The sequence below is a fragment of the Oryx dammah genome, unplaced genomic scaffold (assembly GCF_014754425.2).
Source record: "Oryx dammah isolate SB20612 unplaced genomic scaffold, SCBI_Odam_1.1 HiC_scaffold_28, whole genome shotgun sequence".
In the NCBI taxonomy this organism is placed as follows: Eukaryota; Metazoa; Chordata; class Mammalia; order Artiodactyla; family Bovidae; genus Oryx; species Oryx dammah.
This window is the reverse complement of record NW_024070212.1, coordinates 85,144,486-85,162,240: the sequence shown is the minus strand read 5'-3', so window position 1 is coordinate 85,162,240 and position 17,755 is coordinate 85,144,486. Positions and strand designations below refer to the sequence as shown.

The 17,755-nt window shown below is 47.2% G+C and overlaps 1 protein-coding gene across 1 annotated transcript; it reads right to left on the bottom strand.

Annotated features, from left to right (window-relative positions):
* Nucleotides 1–9,705: 9,705 nt before the first annotated feature.
* Nucleotides 9,706–12,470, bottom strand: JUN (Jun proto-oncogene, AP-1 transcription factor subunit). Its single transcript, XM_040232750.1, has one exon. It carries the CDS (start codon nt 11,406–11,408, stop codon nt 10,401–10,403), a length of 1,008 nt encoding a protein of 335 aa, XP_040088684.1. The 5' UTR covers nt 11,409–12,470; the 3' UTR covers nt 9,706–10,400.
* Nucleotides 12,471–17,755: the final 5,285 nt, after the last annotated feature.

Below are 17,755 nucleotides of genomic sequence, written 5' to 3'. Positions count from 1 at the left end.
TTGTGGCTCACAGGCTTAGTTGCTCCAAGGCATGTGGAATCTTCCCAGATCAGGGATCAAACCTGTGTCTCCTGTATTGGCAGGCAGATTCTTTACCACTGAGCCTCCAGGGGAGCCCCTTCTTGTTACTTCTAACATATGCTCTAGCCTAAGACAGCAGTGCTCTCCCCACTTACCCCATGCGCCTGACTAATTCCTTCAGGTCTCAGTTTAAATAAAAGTCACTTCCTCCAGGAGGCCTCCCTGATTTGCTGGACTGAGGCCAGGCCCTCCTCATCCCTCAGTGAAGGCTAGGGTTGTGGCTTTCCAGTCTCTGCAGACACTGCTACTGCTGCTGCTGCTAAGTCGCTTCAGTCGTGTCTGACTCTGTGTGACCCCATAGATGGCAGCCCACCAGGCTCCCTGTCCCTGGGATTCTCCAGGCAAGAACACTGGAGTGGGTTGCCATTTCCTTCTCCAATGCATGAAAGTGAAAAGTCAAAGTGAAGTCGCTCAGTTGTGTCTGACTCTTAGAGACCCCTTGGACTGCAGACACTGCTGTACACATTTTCTGCAGCACTCTGTAAAGATCTGGGCTGGATAAAGTAATTGTGATAATATCTTTGATAATTTGTTTGGTGTCTCTCTCTCTCTTTTTTTACCTAATAATATGTGGGTAGGAACTTACTCCATTTTGTCTGTGAATAGTTGATACTTACCTTAGTCCCCAATGTCCCATCTCCCTGGAGTACTATCTCCCCATTTTCCTGTCAAACGCCTACTTATCTCTTTTAAGATACAACTCTAAATCAGCTCCTCAGTGAAGCCATTGCTGAATTCCCTTAGGTTGGGTTCTTATTCCCAAAGTACCCTATATTTACCTCTGTCATGACAACTATGCATTGAAGCCACCTGACTTTGATAGCAGGATCCAGGGTTTACATAAATTCTCACCTGCAGTGCTTAGCAGGTGCCTGGACAGAGGAGATGAATGAATTCAATAAATACGGGGTGAATGAATAGAGCACGTGACCTTCTGAGAGCGTGACAATCATTAAGTCTCATAATACTATCCTCAGGTGGAAAGATTTTAAGACTATTTATGTCAAGAACTGGTTACTATATTACCTCCCACCAACGTTTTAAGCCACACAGGAGATACTCATCAACCTCTCGGCATTTCCTACTTGCAACACTGGATTTATCATTCACTTATGTTTATAGTCAGTTCTCAGGATTTTCAAAGACCCTTCTCACATTCTGGTTCTTGGGAGTAAAGATCTTTGATTTGTTGTAGGGAGGAAAAAGTATATTTCATTTTCTATTGGATTCTCCTTTTTCAGGGTTCGGTCATGATGATAATTGATCTCAGACTTTTTTCTACTTCTACTACCTTAACAATTGAATTGTGCAAATCCTGGTGTAGAAACTGATACTGATACAGTTCAATGGGCAGGGTAAGTAGAGAAAAACACAGACCAGAAGTAGACGTACTTGGAGGGCTTCTTGATGTTTCTAAATCTTGCTTGGAGGATATTCAATTCTCTCTTTTAACTGGCCTATGTCAAGTTTTTACAGTGAATATCATAAGCACAACTAAGATTAATAATTTTTTCACAGGATCTTTTTATGTGTTTATATCATTGAATACATCCCTCCTGAGCATTTTTCATCCAAGGAAGCATGTTCTTGATTTATGTCTGGGCTCACCGATTCATTAAAAGAGGTAAAACTGTGGATCGTTGAGTGCCAACCTGATTTTGGAAGTGAAGTAGATGCCCCTTCATCCTGGTATGGGTTTGATAATAATAACAACAGATAATAATCATCTGTTTGACCTCCAGCACCTACTCCTTTGTAGGTTCTGATTGTCCTTTGAAGATCTTCTCCCTTATTCTCTTCTCTGGCCACGTGGTTTAATGGAACTCCCAACAATACTTTGGTTTTAGAGGTGGGCAACTGACCTACACATCTCAGCCAACCTAGTGTTATGGACAGTATGTCCTGTATCTGATTGGTCCAGGGATGGATATGAGGCCCAGTCAGATCAATGAAACACCATCCTGGGAGGACAAGAGGAACTGCTACCTTTATCTCACTTATTCCCATGGGCAGAGAGTGGGAGCAGCGGGACACTATCACGTGGAGACTGAGGATGAAGCTAACTCTTCTCCCAGCAAGCTGAGAGAGGAGATGGCTGAGATGACCCCACACAGCCCTTCTGGCTACTTTGCTGTGAGGTCATGGCCCTTCCCTGCATGCCACCAATCGCTTCTTCCTTTTCTGGTCCAGAGCCATCCTCAGAGGCTCATTTGACAGCTCTCAGGGCAACCCAGGCTGAGAGGCACCCTGCCTGGATAAGGCATTTCACGGCTCGGGCATTCATGTGCAGCTGGCTGTTTGAAATCCTGCCTCTTCTGACTTCACTTCCTGAATGTGCTGACAGGCCTCTGAGCCAAGCCAAACAGGTTCCCAACGCCGTGCCTGCAGAGTATTCCCCTGTGAGTGCAGCTGGGGAAACAAAACTTTTCTCCAGCCCGCAGAGAGGACCTGCCAGCCCTTATACGACCAAGAAGCAGGTCCTGGGAGACCTCGTTGAATCTTAATGGAAAATGTTTTCATTTCAGTCATGGTGGTGTGTGTGTGTGTGTGTGTGTGTGTGTGTGTGTGTGTGTATGCATCTGCACTGGCTTGGGCAGGGAGGTGGGATTCCTGATCATTTCTTCTTAACAAATCTACAGTGGAAAAAATGACAAATTATTGCTTGCCTGTTCTATATGGGGCATCTGAACCTTCCAGGATATATCTGAGCCTTTCGGCAACCTTCTGGGGTAGCCATGGCTGGCCTCATTTTCCCAAAAGAAGGACTTAGCAACATTAAAGAAATTGATCTGCACCTCCCCGCTTTGAGCTTCCAGGCTGAACCCCTGGATACCTGACTCCAAAATCCCTGTGTCGCCACCAAGTCCTAAAACTCCACTTCTCTCTTCCAGCCTGTAACATCTCGACTCTTCATGTGGTCAGAAGGGTAGCAAGGAACTATGGAAAGGGCAGAGTCTCTGGTGTGTTCCCACTTCTGTAGTCTTGCAAGTTAGTTTTCTTCTCTGCATCTCAGTTTCCTCATTTGCAGTATGCAGTGATAGCAATGCCTATGGCAGGGAGGCTGTGAGGTTCCACTGAGATATAAATTCATGTGGCAGTACTACTCGAGGGCAAGGTCATAGGTGAGCAAAGCAAGCTCTCTGGAATTAAAAAGAACCTGGATTCACTTCACACTTCCCCAAGTTACTTATTTTTTGAACCTGAATAAGATAGAAACCTCCATTTTCTCATGTATTACAATAAAACCCTAACACTTACCTTGTAAATCCTAGTACAGTGTCTGCTACATAATAGAAATTTAGTAACTGGTATGTATATTGAATATTTTACAGGTTTTTTAAATTTAACTATATGTGTGGCAGACACTGTTGTTTCCTACTGGAGCGGTTAGGAAAGTCTAGGTAATGCTACAATAACAAGATGTCCTCAAATCTTTGTGTCTTAATACAACAAAAGTTTAAACCTTGCGCCTGTTAAATGTCTACTGTAGATGCTGGGCATGGGGAGGGACTCTAATCTGCATCAATGTCATTTAAGGACCAGGTTAATAGATGTTCCGTCTCTGTGCTTCCACAGTTGCCAAGGTTGGGAAAAGGAAATGTGGCAAATCTCACACTTCCTCTTAAAGAAGTCAGGATGTCACCACTGCTGGTATTTCATTGGCTGACAAAGTCACAAGGCCTCTTACTCAACATCCAAAAGGTAGAAGATAGGGAAGTACTACCCTACCTTGTACCCAAGAGGAAAACCAGAAATATCTGGTGGAGAGCACTAATGACTATCTACCAGTCCAAAAGCCATCCTCCAACTCAGTTATTTCTTACTATCAGAGCCTTTATTTTTACTTATTTGTTAAAAAATTATTATTTATCTGGCTGCATCAGGTCTTAGCTTCAGCACGCGGGATCTTTCCTTGTGGAATGCGGGCTTAGTTGTTACAGTACATGGAGCTTGTCCCAAGTCATGTGGGATCTTAGTTCCCGACCAGGGATCAAGCCCCTATCCCTTGCACTAGAAGGCGGATTCTTAATCACTGGACTACCAGGGAAGTCCCTGTTGATGCCGTCTTGAGTCCACACAAGGAGCATCTCTCACACCCTGGATGTGAAAGGAAAAGATGAAAGCCCATGATGATGTTGCTGAGCTGCTATATTCGCCTGGGACCTTGTTTAAATTGTGCCTTCTGTTACTGGCCTGTGTAAGCATCCTAACTGGTAGCGTGATTGATTATATAATGGTCCAGGTACCTGCTTATCTTTTTTCAAGATTTGCCATAAGGTCAGGATGTTCCTCCCTACAAGCATGAATACAGGATGAATCAAATACACCCTGGAAGAGATCTGCTGTCAGCAGAAGCTAATGGACAGAAAGTCCCAAGGAGGCCTGGGAAACACCCAGGTTCTGTCCAAGTAGCTAGTGAATATTTATAGCCCAAGAAGGCAGTAACTCAATGATCTGGTAACCCAGTTTTTTGAAGGAATGATGAAGCAACCATCAGGCAATGTCTTTTAGTGGATGTACATGAAGGAAGTTTGTATAGCAAGAAACTGTCAGGGCTTCTCAGCACTAGTATCCTGGTCCCTCCAGAGTGAAGGGGTTTGCATCAGGGCAAGGAGAGTTCATTAGACATTACTAGCATGGATGAAATATCCCAGGAGACTATCTGATTACCTTTGCTCAGATGCTGTGCACATCAAAGAACCTTCTGATGACTAATTCAGTTCCTCAGGGTCCTTACTGTAGAATCAAGGTGTCCCAGGATCACCAGGGCATCTGGTTTGTGGAACAATAGAGGAGAACGATATGGTTCTTGATGGCTGGGGACCTAATCATGGCCCCATCAGTCACTGGATGAGGAGTCTCAACAGAAACTCTTAAAACTCACTGGGAACCTCAGCTTACAGTTACTAACAATGATGCATACAGGGTAGTGGTGAAAATAAAGTGAAACTGACGGGGTGAAAGCACATTGGAGAGGACAAAAGTATAAACTGGTCAGCACCAATCTCAGTGCTCACTCCCCTCCTCTGCTCACCTGAATCCAAGATGATAGGCCTTCCCGTCACACTTAGGGCACCCTAGAGTTTTCCCCAGGCTTCCCCTCATGCTGACCCTTCCTCTGGAATTCCTTACCCTCTCTTTTCTATTCTTGACATGTTGAACTCTTAAATCATCTCAGTTCAGTTCAGTTGCTCAGTTGTGTCTGACTTTTTGCGACCTCATGGACTATAGCACGCCAGGCCTCCCTGTTCATCACCAACTCCCAGAGCTTACTCAAACTTATGTCCATTGATTCAGTGATACCATCCAACCATCTCATCCTCTGTCATCCCCTTCTCCTCATGCCTTCAGTCTTTCCCAGCATCAGGGTCTTTTCAGATGAGACAGCTCTTTACATGAGGTTGCCAAAGAATTGGAGTTTCAGCTTCAACATCAGTCCTTCCAATGAATATTCAGGACCAATTTCCTTTAGGATGGACTGGTTGGATCTCTTTGCAGTCCAAGGGACTCTCAAGAATCTACTCTAACCCCAAAGTTCAAAAGTATAAATTCTTTGGCACTCAGCTTTCTTTCAGTTCAGTTCAGTTCAGTTGCTCAGTCATGTCTGACTCTTTGAAAACCCATGAATCGCAGCACGCCAGGCCTCCCTGTCCATCACCAACTCCCAGAGTTCACTCAGACTCACATCCATCGAGTCAGTGATGCCATCCAGCCATCTCATCCTCTGTCGTCTCAATTCGAGTATTTCTCCATAAAGACTAGGATAACAACCGAATTCTTGGCATGGAACAGATAGTACTTCACAAATGAAACCTTAAACTTTTCTGCTTCTTCTCCTTCATTTTTCTTCTCACATCTTTATTTCCAGCCTCTCCAAGCAGCTTACAAGTCCCCCATCACATGTTTTCTGATGCCTTGTGCCTTTGCATACAGGTTCCTCCTCCACCCTTTTCTGCCTGCTGAGTTCCACCAAGATGTCACTTCACCTGTGAAGTCTTTCCTGATAAAGACGCCTCCTCCTGTGTCTGGCACCTCTTTCTGCTTCATCTCTGTACTCCTCCCCACCAGACTGGGAGTTCCTAGAGAACAGGGTTTGTGTTGTAGGCCCAGGGCAATGCCCTTTTTGCGATGTCAAAAGTCTAAAACCAAATAACTAGAGCCAAATTCCAGAGTTAGGAAGGGATTGTTTCACCTTCTGTGGCTATCCCAGCTTCTAGCCGTCTTCCCTTCTTCTATAACATTCTACTTGATACATACAGAAGTAGGTGGTGGGAGCAAGGGGTGAGCAAGACTGAAAGACATTTTTTTCCTTCGATCAATCGATGTGCATCTTCTCTAATAATAAAGTTACATGGGGATTAGATATATTAGCATGTCTCCATCAAGTAAACCTTGAGTACTAATTTCTGGACCCCTGAAATACATTAACTTTGCAAACAGAAATTTCTTTCCATCATTACCAGCGAAATAGTTGGTTTTAATAAAGCTACATCTAGAACTATTTTTTGTGCCTGCCTAATGATCACATTTTATCCTTCCCCATCTCTACCTCCAAGCCTAATACTTCAAACAGGCCCATTTGATATAAGAAAATGCCCACTTGCATTAGCAGAGGATGGAAGGGACACTCTGTGTGGCTGGGGAAGAATGAATGTTGTTTAGTTGCTTAGTTGTGTCTAACTTTTTGTGATCCCATGGACTGTAGCCTGCCAGGCTTCTCTGTCCAAATTTCCCAGGCAAGATTACTGGAGTGGGTTGCCATTTCCTTTTCCAGAGGATCTTTCCAACCCAGTGAACAAACTTGCATCTCCTGCACTGGCAGGTAGATTCTTTACCACTGAGCTACCAGGGAAGCCAGGAAGAATGAAGGTGCTAACAGTTTAATTCTCGTCAGAGCACTCATTGAGAACTGGCCTTTAGTACCTGGTGATTGTCCAGAGTTGACTTTTCTGAGGGTCTTCAATCCATTTGGAATTGTACACTTGGAAATGGATGAAGTATATTGCACTAGAAGAAATTAACCTAGAATTATTTTGGAGCATTTAAGTTCAATTGTCTATGCTGTTAACACACATTTATTTTATGACCATCTATGCAACCAGAAACTGTACTAGGAGCCTGGGGTCCACAGATGAATAGGGTAGGTTCTGACCACGACACAGAGAGGTTCACAATGATAATCCTTTGATAAGTGCTATCAGAAGTTTTGATAAAATGTTAGGGATGCTCAATGGAGAATATTCATTCCACCTGAAGAGGGAGTTAGCACGAAAGGCATCACAGAGAAGGTGCCACTTTTGCAAAGCCTTAACAAATGGGTAGGATTCAGCAGTTGAGCCAGAAAGAAAAGTATTCCAGGCAGAGAAATGTGTACAAGAAGCATGAAGAGGTGAAAATGCATGAAATTCAAATTCACACACAGATATGTTTTTCACAGTGAATGTATAAACATTCAGCTTAGAAATTAACCTTTTTTGAGTCATGGAACTTTTTGAGAACTAAACAGAGCTAATGATCTCTCTCTCCCTAGGGGAGTGTGTGTGTGTGTGTGTGCACACGTACACACCCATACGCAAACACAATTTTGTAGGCATTTCACTGAGTTATGAGCCCTCTGCCCCAGTGGACACAAAGAGTTAAGAATTTCTGAAACATACATACGTAAAACAAAGTAAAAGAGGATTCATGGTTTCATGGACCACTGGTTTCATCTTCTCCAACTGTTAGTGTTACCCAAACAATAACTCATTGAGTGTCAAAATAACTGACTTTTTTTACCAGTGACTTTTGAGTGTCTGCAAGTATCTGATTTTCTGTCTCCAAAGTTTATAGATCATTGGTGAATTTCCTCTACCACAATTATTTTTTTCTGTCTCTTTTGTTAAGAGTTTCAGGGATATACATTCAAAGCCATAATTGAAACAAACAAGGGTAGCGATAGCTATGAGTTTCAGGCTTTTTTTATTTTAAACCTCAGAGTCTAAAGCAAACTGGGGAGTGGTGTGGCTTTTCTGTGCTGTTCTGTTGTCTGGGCTTAGTCTACCTTTGCAGGTAATTAATTCCCCAGCCTGCTTATTTTTTCTAGTTGGCTCTTGTTTAGCTTCTACAGAGCCCCACCCCAGAGTGCTTTATTGTCCCTCTGCTCACTATTCCTACATATGGTCAAAATAAACTCACCTTCCGGGTTGCTGACATCAGCAAATTCACTGTTTGGCAAACTCGTCTCTGCTCCCAGTAATCCTTTGCTAAAGTATTACAATGGAGTATCTGATAGGTAACAACTCAGTCCAATCCCTTCCACTCCTAGATATCCTCCCAAGGAAAAACTCTTTGTGTCTTTGGATTTACAGCCACAGGCAGGGTATTAGCACTCTCAGACCTGCTGGGTACTAGAGCACTGCTAATGAGCAAAGGGCCTGCCTCAATTAGTGGTTTGTGAAATATTCCTGGATATCAAATTGCTTTTGCTGCGTGATAATCACACTGGCTCTTGGGATTAAAAGCAACCAAGCAAAAATTGTTCCCTTGTTGAGTTCTGCCTTATTGATCTCCTAAGTTTTATCTGCAGACAGAATTTAAGTTTGCCATTTCCCCAGAGTGAAGGTTTGATTTATTAATACATAAGCAATCACTGCATTTATGTTCATGTTTTTTCTCTTGTGGATTTTTTTTATAGTATCTAAATTACCATCTTTTGAGAGTCTATAATAATTTAAGCAAGCTTATTTTAGAGATGAATGAAGAAACTATAGAATTTGAAACAGTAAACTGCTATACTGGTAATTTGTCTAGGCACAGGTGTTTATTTCAGGGAGCAGTGAGTGGAAAGAAAAGTAGGGAGGGAGAGAGAGAAAGAGAATGAATGAAGCAGGGAGAACATTTCATCCAGACTGCAACTTCTGTGTTGAGTTTTCCTAAATTCTTTGCTTCTTAATTACCAAATAACTTCATAATGTTAACCCCAGCAACTGAAAAGAAAAGCTTCAGAATAGAACTTGGGAAGAAAAAAAAAGTACAAAAGGGAAAGGAAATCAAGATCTGTTATTGGTATTTGAATACGTTTATTGTGACAAGAATGCTGTTATAAATATTCATAAGCAAAGACCATCTCTTTTATCTAGGAATTGTTAAAGATTCCAAATTGGAAGGATACAGCTTTTGTAAAAAATCTGCCACCGTTCCTGCTTTGAGAATAAGCATCTATTGTTTAAATTTCTACTAACATTATAAATGGTCACAGCACATGCCACTTGATATAATCCAAACTAAAATGTTAGATTTCCCAGTGGGCTGTCCCTCTCCACCACAACCTCCCTTCTCTCATCTTCCTGAAATGCCACACTATCCTTTGTAAGCAACTCTATGTAGATTGCTGGGGAGGGAAAAGTATAACTTGATGACAGCATCAGCTGCAGTTCTTTCTCAAGTCAAGCAGACAACAGTTTTCAGGGCCTGCTAGTAAGAAGCACCCACAGTGATTTTAATTGACATTCAACTCTTTCAACTCCACCTAGACAAATAATCTATAGATAATGCAGAAAAGAGGTTGGGGGAGGGGTAACTTTTTCAATATTTTATTGTATTTTCTTAAATATCCTTTCTGGAATTTTCAGAAACAAAACATAAAAAAAATTATATACTTTATTACAAATGGTAAACTCAGAGTGCTCCAAATCTCTTATTTACAAACAAGGCTGGGCAGGACACCCAAACAAACAAACATGAATAACTTACAAAGGCATGAAGCTGTTTATTGACAGTAATCAGCTTTCATCAAATTAAAAAATATATATATGTACATACACAGTTATGGAAGGCAGGCCAGAAAGAGCTCATCTGCAGGCTGGGCCTCGCTCTCACAAACCTCCCTCCCGCCTCCCCTCCCCCACCCCCTTTGTGTTCTTAAGGAGTACTACAGAAGCGATCTACAGTCTCTATTGCAGTTTGCAACCCCCTCCCCCACCCCACCCCTTTAATACTGAATGAGATCGAATGTTAGGTCCATGCAGTTCTTGGTCAACGTTAAAGAAAAGTCTAACGTTCTGTTTGCGCGGGGACAGCCCGTCCGCAAACCCGGGCAGCCCGCAAGCGGCCGTTCCCTGGCTCCTCGCCAAGGGAGGGCGCGCCAAGTCCTTCCCACTCGTGCACACTGGGGGCGCCGTCAGGACGCAACCCAGTCCAACTTGGATACCCTTGGCTTTAGTCCTCGGACACTTTTTTTTCTGTTTCTCTCTCGCAACTTGTCAAGTTCTCAAATCTGTCTCTCTGTGTTATTTATATTTTTTCTCCGTTGCCCCTCAGCCCCCGACAGTCTCGCCTCAAAACGTTTGCAACTGCTGAGTTAGCATGAGTTGGCACCCGCTGTTAACGTGGTTCATGACTTTTTGTTTAAGCTGGGCCACCTGTTCCCTGAGCATATTGGCCGTGGACGCCAGCTCCGAGTTCTGCGCTTTCAAGGTTTTCACTTTTTCCTCCAGCCGCGCGATCCTCTCCAGCTTCCTTTTCCGGCACTTGGAGGCAGCGATGCGGTTCCTCATGCGCTTCCTTTCCGCCTTGATCCGCTCCTGGGACTCCATGTCGATGGGGGACAGGGGCGGCGTTTCCCCGGGCATCTCGGGCACCGTCTGCGGCTCCTCCTTCAGGGCCTGCAGCCGCGGGTGCTGCACGGGGATCTGCTGGGGCAGGTGGTGCGGCGGCTGCGGTGGTTGCTGCTGCTGCTGCTGGGGCTGCGCGGGAAAGGCCAGGCCAGCCGCGCCGTAGGAGGGCGCCCCGCCGCCGCTGCTCAGCGCGCCGGGGTTGAAGTTGCTGAGGTTGGCGTAGACCGGCGGCTCGCTGTGCAGGCTGGAGCTGAAGCCGCCGCTGCCGCTGCCGCCCGCCACCGAGGCCACCGCCGGGGCCACCAGGCCCGCCCCGCTGACCGGCTGCGCCGCCGACGTGACGCTGGGCAGCGTGTTCTGGCTGTGCAGTTCGGCCAGGGCGCGCACGAAGCCCTCGGCGAACCCCTCCTGCTCGTCCGTCACGTTCTTGGGGCACAGGAACTGGGTGGGGGTCGGCGTGGTGGTGATATGCCCGTTGCTGGACTGTATGATCAGGCGCTCCAGCTCGGGCGACGCCAGCTTGAGCAGCCCAACGTCGGGCGAGGTGAGGAGGTCGGAGTTCTTGGCCCGGAGGTGCGGCTTCAGGCTGCCCACCGGGTCGGCCAGATTCAGGGTCATGCTCTGCTTCAGAATCTTGGGGTTACTGTAGCCGTAGGCGCCGCTCTCAGACTGGAGGAACGAGGCGTTGAGGGCATCGTCGTAGAAGGTCGTTTCCATCTTTGCAGTCATAGAACAGTCCGTCACTTCGCGTGGGCTTAGTTTAAGCTGCGCGCAGAAGTTTCGGGGCCGCAACAGCGCGCTGGCAAGCGGGGGACACCCGCGCCTCCCCGGGCAGTAAGCAAGGAAAGTTTCTGGAAGAGCGCGCGCCCCCGCCGGCTGGCAGCCCCCGCCCCCGGCGCCCTCCTCACCAGCTCGGTCCGGGGGATCGCAGGGTTAAGACGCCGCCCGCGCTCTTACTTGTCCGCTCGCGCGCGCCGCCCGACTTTGAAAAGTCGCGGTCACTCACGGAGCTCTCTCGAGCGCAGCGGTTCCTCAGAGCCCGCGGACGAACTCCCTTCCCAGTGATAGCAGGGAGCGCGGACCCCGCGGTTGCCTGCCGGCGGCGGGTGTCCGCCGCCGCGACTCGGAAGACAGTCCCCTCCTCCGCTGCGAGGGGGAGGGGGCGCCGGGCAGCCGCGGCTTGCGCTCACCCAAGTTCAGCAACCGGTGCGAGCGAAGCGGAGCGCACGTCCTCCTCTCTCCGCCGCCTCTTTTTCTTCACCGCCGCCGCGGCAGCTTTCGGGCGGAGGCAAGGTTTGCAAAAGTTCGTTCCGGGACCCGGCGGCCACTTGTCTCCTGTCTTCCTGGCCGGGAAAGTTCTTGCCGCTGCAGCCGCTCTCCGGACTTCCCCGGGCGGACAGTAGCCGCTCTCCGCGCTGTCAGCAGCGCCCGCGCAGCGGGGCTCTCCGCCTGGGGGCGGCTGGCGAAGGGGCTCTCCCGGCGCTCCCCAAAACACCAGGCCGGGAGCCACAAGCGCTAGCTCCGGGCAGTTGGAGAGAAATTGGAAAATAGGATTTGCTGTCCTTCTCGACTGCCTGTGCCTGTCTGCCTGCCTGCGTCCGCGCACCTCCACTCCCGCCTCGCAGCTTCAGCCACAGTCAGTGCAACTCTGAGCCCTTATCCAGCCGGAGCGCAACACTTATCTGCTACCAGTCAACCCCTAAAAATAGCCCATGATGTCACCCCAAGGCCTTCCCATTGGCTCGCGTCGCTCTCAGGGGGGCGGGCCCACCCGTCGCCATGGAGACCCCACCCTAGAAGATTCTTCTCTGGGCCCGCGGAGGCTCATGGGATGAGGTAATGCTCCGTTGCCCTCCTACAGTTGGGCCCTTCTTTCTCCTCCTCCCCCCAACCCGCTCCGCGCGACTCGCGCCCCTCTCTTCCCCCCTCCCTCGCCGGCGCGTCTTTCCCGGCCCGCCCGGTGCATTGTGGGCTGACGTCTTGGGGTTTGACTGTCTAGTGACGGTGGCTGCCGCGAGCCGGGCGGACTCGGGCGCTCCCAGCCTCTGAGGGAAGTGGGCTGAAGTTTAGGGCTCGCACGGGAATGCCAGGGATGCTAGGACCCAGGAGGCCGGGGGAACCGAGCCAGGTGTCTGGGGCCGAGGGCGCGGGGCGGGTGGTATTTCCCCACTTAGGGGCTCGATGTCACCCGCGGGCACTTCGCCGCCGCTCGGGGCGGGCCGGGCGGGTTGAGCGCCCGGGCCCCTGGCCCCCCCGCACTTCCGGGGGGCGGGAGCACCGCCCTTAAGGTGGCTCTGTTAAGTCCCCTGTGGGGGCGAGTGAAAGTGGCTTTTAAATTTGGGGGCAGTTCGTGAGAGTCGGCCCCCCACGTTGAGAATGCCCTGAAGTTTGTCTCCTGGTCAAGTTCAATAGCGACTGTCTGGCTCTGTCTGGAAGTCCAGTGATTTGCATTGCTTGAAACTGGGCATTCGGCTAAGTCCCCTCCGCACTCCCACCTCACTCTCCCGACCATGGGAGAAAGGGTGCGGGGGTTCGCATCTTTGCCTCGGAAAGGTTTCTTATAGGAGGTGGATTTAAGGGGCAACTCGGCGTCTAGTTGTGAACGAGCGTTTAGGGAATCCGAAACTCGGGGAACCCCGGTGATAGTCTACTCCCCGCCCCCGCACAACATGCATAGACCCACCGCACATCACATGTACACACAAACACACACACGCACACGCCACTCCTCCCGCCCCGATTTGCTTCCGGGAAAACAAGTCCGAGAGCAGCAGACACTTGCCAAAAGTCACGCAGCGAGTGAGTAGAATAAAGATTTAAAATTTCTCCGCGCTCCCGGCCGGGGGGTGGGCCCATATCCTGTGTAGCCTCTAGGAAGCGCTAGACCCATGTAAGTGGTTCCTTTTTAGTGGTGGTTATTTTTCTCCTCCCCCAACCCCGCGCCCCTTAGGGACGAAAGTGTACGGTGGAAAGAATACCGAAGTCTGGAATCGTGGGTTCTCTCCTGGCCAACACTGCCGCAATGTGAAGGGAGCGAATCAGAGAACTTCCCTGAGTTTCTTCATCTGCAAGTGGGGCTGGTGAGACCCACCTCATAGGCCTGGGTTAGTGTAGAGTCATTGCCTCCGGCTAGGAGGTGGTCACCAACAGCCCCCTTCCCTACCCTTGGTCGGAGCTTCGCGGAGCGTCCATGGAATGCCACGATATAAGAGTGTGACTTGGCAGGAACAGGTGGATTTAACCTGTGAGGAGGGTGAGGGAGGAAAAGGTCAGAACTCAGCTCCTTCCAGGGTTTTCTCCAGGACCGTGGTTTGACGTTGGACCTGCAGCAATTTATGTCCCTAGGTCCTAATTCTGGCTTTTCAGCTTCTGAGCTTGCATAGCCCGGAGCTTTAAGGTATTTGTGGCTTTGAGAGTTGAGATTCAGCAGCCCAGCAGCAGCTGGTGTTAGGGACATCTTGACAGCTTTCCTTTACTTCCTTTACTTGCCCCTCATTCCCTCATGCAGCAGGGGAAACAGTGGCTACTGTCAGCCAGGTAGTGCGGTGGGGGTGGGGAATACAGCGATGACAAGATCTAGTTACTTTTCTCCAGGAAGGAACATTTTCCTCTATATTGTTGCCCTGAATCATTTTCTTTTGTAATCAGGGAGATGCTGTTTTTTTTTTTTTTTAAATAATAATTTTGATGATAACAGTAATAAAAATGGATGTCATGTAATAAACACCTACTATCAGCCAGGCCTTCACCAGAGCAATTTATATATGCTGTTTCTCCCCCACAACTATCTTGAGCTACATATAATATATTATTATCCAGATTTAATATCTGAGGAACTAGGCCCAGAGACTTTAATTATCCTGCTCAGGTCACACAGGCAGCTGGAAATTGACTTCAGATGTTTGTTACATTCCCTTTTTATATCTTCTCTGCTATGGGAGACTTTCTTGTAAAGTATTGATTGTCTGCAGAGGAAACGGTGTTTAGATAGTGCGATGGAAGAAATTGTCTTGCCCAGTTCTCTGTAGCTCCTTTCAAAGCCTCCTTTCAGAGCTCCTGTATTTAGAAATTTCAAAACTTAGGACATTATATAAATATATATCTTTTGCCTAAGGGTTCTGTGTGTTCCTCTCTGCCTTATGTGGTTTAGTAGGCTGATTTTCTCCTTATGTTGAGAAATAGCATATTTCATCCAAAAAATAACAGATCTTTTCATGTTAACGCCCTTGCTTGGAAGCCTTCACTGGCTTCCCCTCACAACCAGGAGAGGGTTCAGATGCCTTTGTGTGGGAGGGGGGGCCTTTCACAGCCTAGCTCTTGCTCTCCAGCCCCATCCCTCACTCCTAGGATCAGGAAAGCCTGGGCTCTGCTGCCTCAACAAACAACCCTACCATCTCAGTGGCTTACCCCAGTAAGTTTGTTTCTTCTCATGCCATGTCCCCACTGTGAGTCTGCAGGGGAGTTTCATTCACCATGGGCTTGGGCTGAAGAAGGCTTTGTCTTGACGCGTCCGTCTCCTTACCGTCTCGGCTGGGTGGAGGGGAGGCAGCAGGTCATTCACTGGCTCTCAGAGCATCCACCTGGAAGTGACACACCGCACTCCTGCTCATGCATCCTTGGCCAGAGCCAGTCACGTGGCCTCGCCTGACTTTAAAGCTCTGTAATCCTGCCAAGTGTCCTGAAGGAAGAGAGCCAGGAATATTGGGGGAACAATACTAATGACTCGAACAGTCTCCCTTTCTGTTCACCAAATGTTTGGCTTACTGTCCTCCCTCAGGCAGAATTCCCTCACACTCTCCTCAAGGGGGTTGACCCTGCAGACCCCTCTAGTCACCGTATATCGAGCTCACTTTCCACGTAGTGGGTGATACGTGGTAGACTCTATATTGGCTCCAGATGTGCCTCTTCATCCAAAGGCAAGATGTCTGCCCAACACACCCTCAGGGTGTAACAGTGGGACAGACAGGATAACTGCAATGGATACACCAAAGTGAAGGAAGGGGACACCACTATGGACATTAACCCACAGAGCAGACGTGTTGCCCATCCCACACCTCACCCAACACCCTGATCAGACCTGGATTCTGCTCCCTGAGTGTGGCCGCCCTGGCCATTGTTTTCCCTGACCCCTGGCCTTATACTCTGAGAGACTCTTCCTTCTCTACATATAAAGCAGGCATAGGGAATAGATTTTAAAATCAGCTTTTAAAAATAGGGATAGATGTGGGGGAATACAATCTCCTTTAATCCAGGTTGATGTTCTTCTGGCAGTGTAGCTCTCCCCATAATGTACGTTTCTTATCTATTTGATTCCAGGCTTTCTATGTGCTAGTAGCTGCAGCCAGTTCTTTTCTAGACAGGCATCCATGGTTTCCATGTTTCTTTGCTTTCTTGCTGTTGTGGCTGCTAATACCTATCTCATTCATCTCATTCTCATATTCTCTCTCTCTGTTTCTCTTTCTGTCTCTCTCTCCTGACTTGGTTTTCAGTGCTTTGGGCTTATTGGGCTTAGGTGGGAGAGCCTTAGTTTTCCTTCCTTTTCCAGAGCCCCTTTCTCTAATTGAAAGATATACTGAGTAACATCTTAATTTATCCAGAAGTTTTAACAATAGGTTTAAGGCCATACCTTTAACTTTAGCCATACTTCAGGGCTGTTTTTCATTGGCCTTTTCTTGCTGAAAACCTTCCTTAATTTTATATTTTACTAGTTGAGATGGAGAAACAATACCTTCCTCTAACCCTTCATATCTCTGAATTTATAGTTTGCCTGCACTCTTATTCCTGCTTACAAACTGGCCAAATCTTCTCTGCACTCACCTCGCTTATGTAATGTTTCTTAGTGCATCCAGCAGTCACCAACACATGCTACTAACATTTTGTTTTACAACCTCTTGCTTTAGTTCATTAGGTTCATGATATGGCTTCTAGATTATCACAGTTCACCAAATAGATCACCATCCTTTTACCATATGACAACAGAGTTCTTATTACTGCCCTCTAAACAGTTCAATTATTGTTGTTATTACATTACCCTGTGTCTAGGTGCCAGTTCTTGTGTTTGTCAGGATAGGCTAGATTTGCCACCATAATAATCCCAATATCTCAGTGGCTTAACGAAACAATTTTATTCCTTGCTCGTACTACTTGTTCAAGGTCAGAGGGGCTTTTCTCAATATACTCACTCAAAGAGAGTCTGAAGGTTTCATCTTGAAACATGTGTGCTTCTACAATCACCCAATCCCCTAAACAGGAAAAAGAAAGCAAGTTGAATTTCTATTGGCTTTTAAGTTGCCCCCAAGAAATGACATATGTTACTTGTGTTCATATAATGTTGGTTAAAAACTAGTCATGTGACCTTGTCTTACTTAAAAGGTTCAGGAAAGTACAATCCTACTATGTGCTTGGAAGTTAAGAGCTGGAAATGCACGTGTTTATATAGGCCAGGTTATGCTATGGTAGCGATGCAAAAATCTGACCCAGTGACGACCACAGAATTATTCCTCACTCCTGCTGCATGCCCATTATGGGCTGGCCATGTCTCTGCTTCACGTACATCATCTTTGCTCTGGGACCTTTTCTGAAACATTGCTGAATGTCATGGCAGAGAGGGAAGAACATGGTGCTTTAAAGCTTCTGCTGCAAGCAGTTCACGTGGCCAAGCCTGTTGTCTGTGGGGAGGGGCAGTATTTGCAAATAGTAATATGGTCTACCACACCCTACAGTACACATTCCTCCCGTTCCATAGTCTCAGCTATCCTAAACATTTTCCATACCTCTAACATTTTCCTGGTTTTCCATTTATTATATTTATTTATTCCATTTATTGATTATTTTTTTGATTTATTAAATTCCATTTATTATAAAATATCCTTAATCAAAATGCTATCTGGCCAACTCTTACTCATCCTTCAAGACCCTGCTCAAATAATTGCTCCCTCTGAAGCTTGCTTCCACCCTCAAATAGTTATCTTCTTTGCCTCACCTCACTCGGTACACACCTGAAGCTGCGAATGTACCTCACGTATTCTGCTTATAACCCTGACTCCAAATACAGGAACTGTGTCTTACTCATTTTT

What these genes read in the sequence shown, in the direction of transcription:
- JUN (XM_040232750.1), bottom strand. Translation starts at nt 11,408, where the DNA reads ATGACTGCAAAGATGGAAACGACCTTCTACGACGATGCCCTCAACGCC.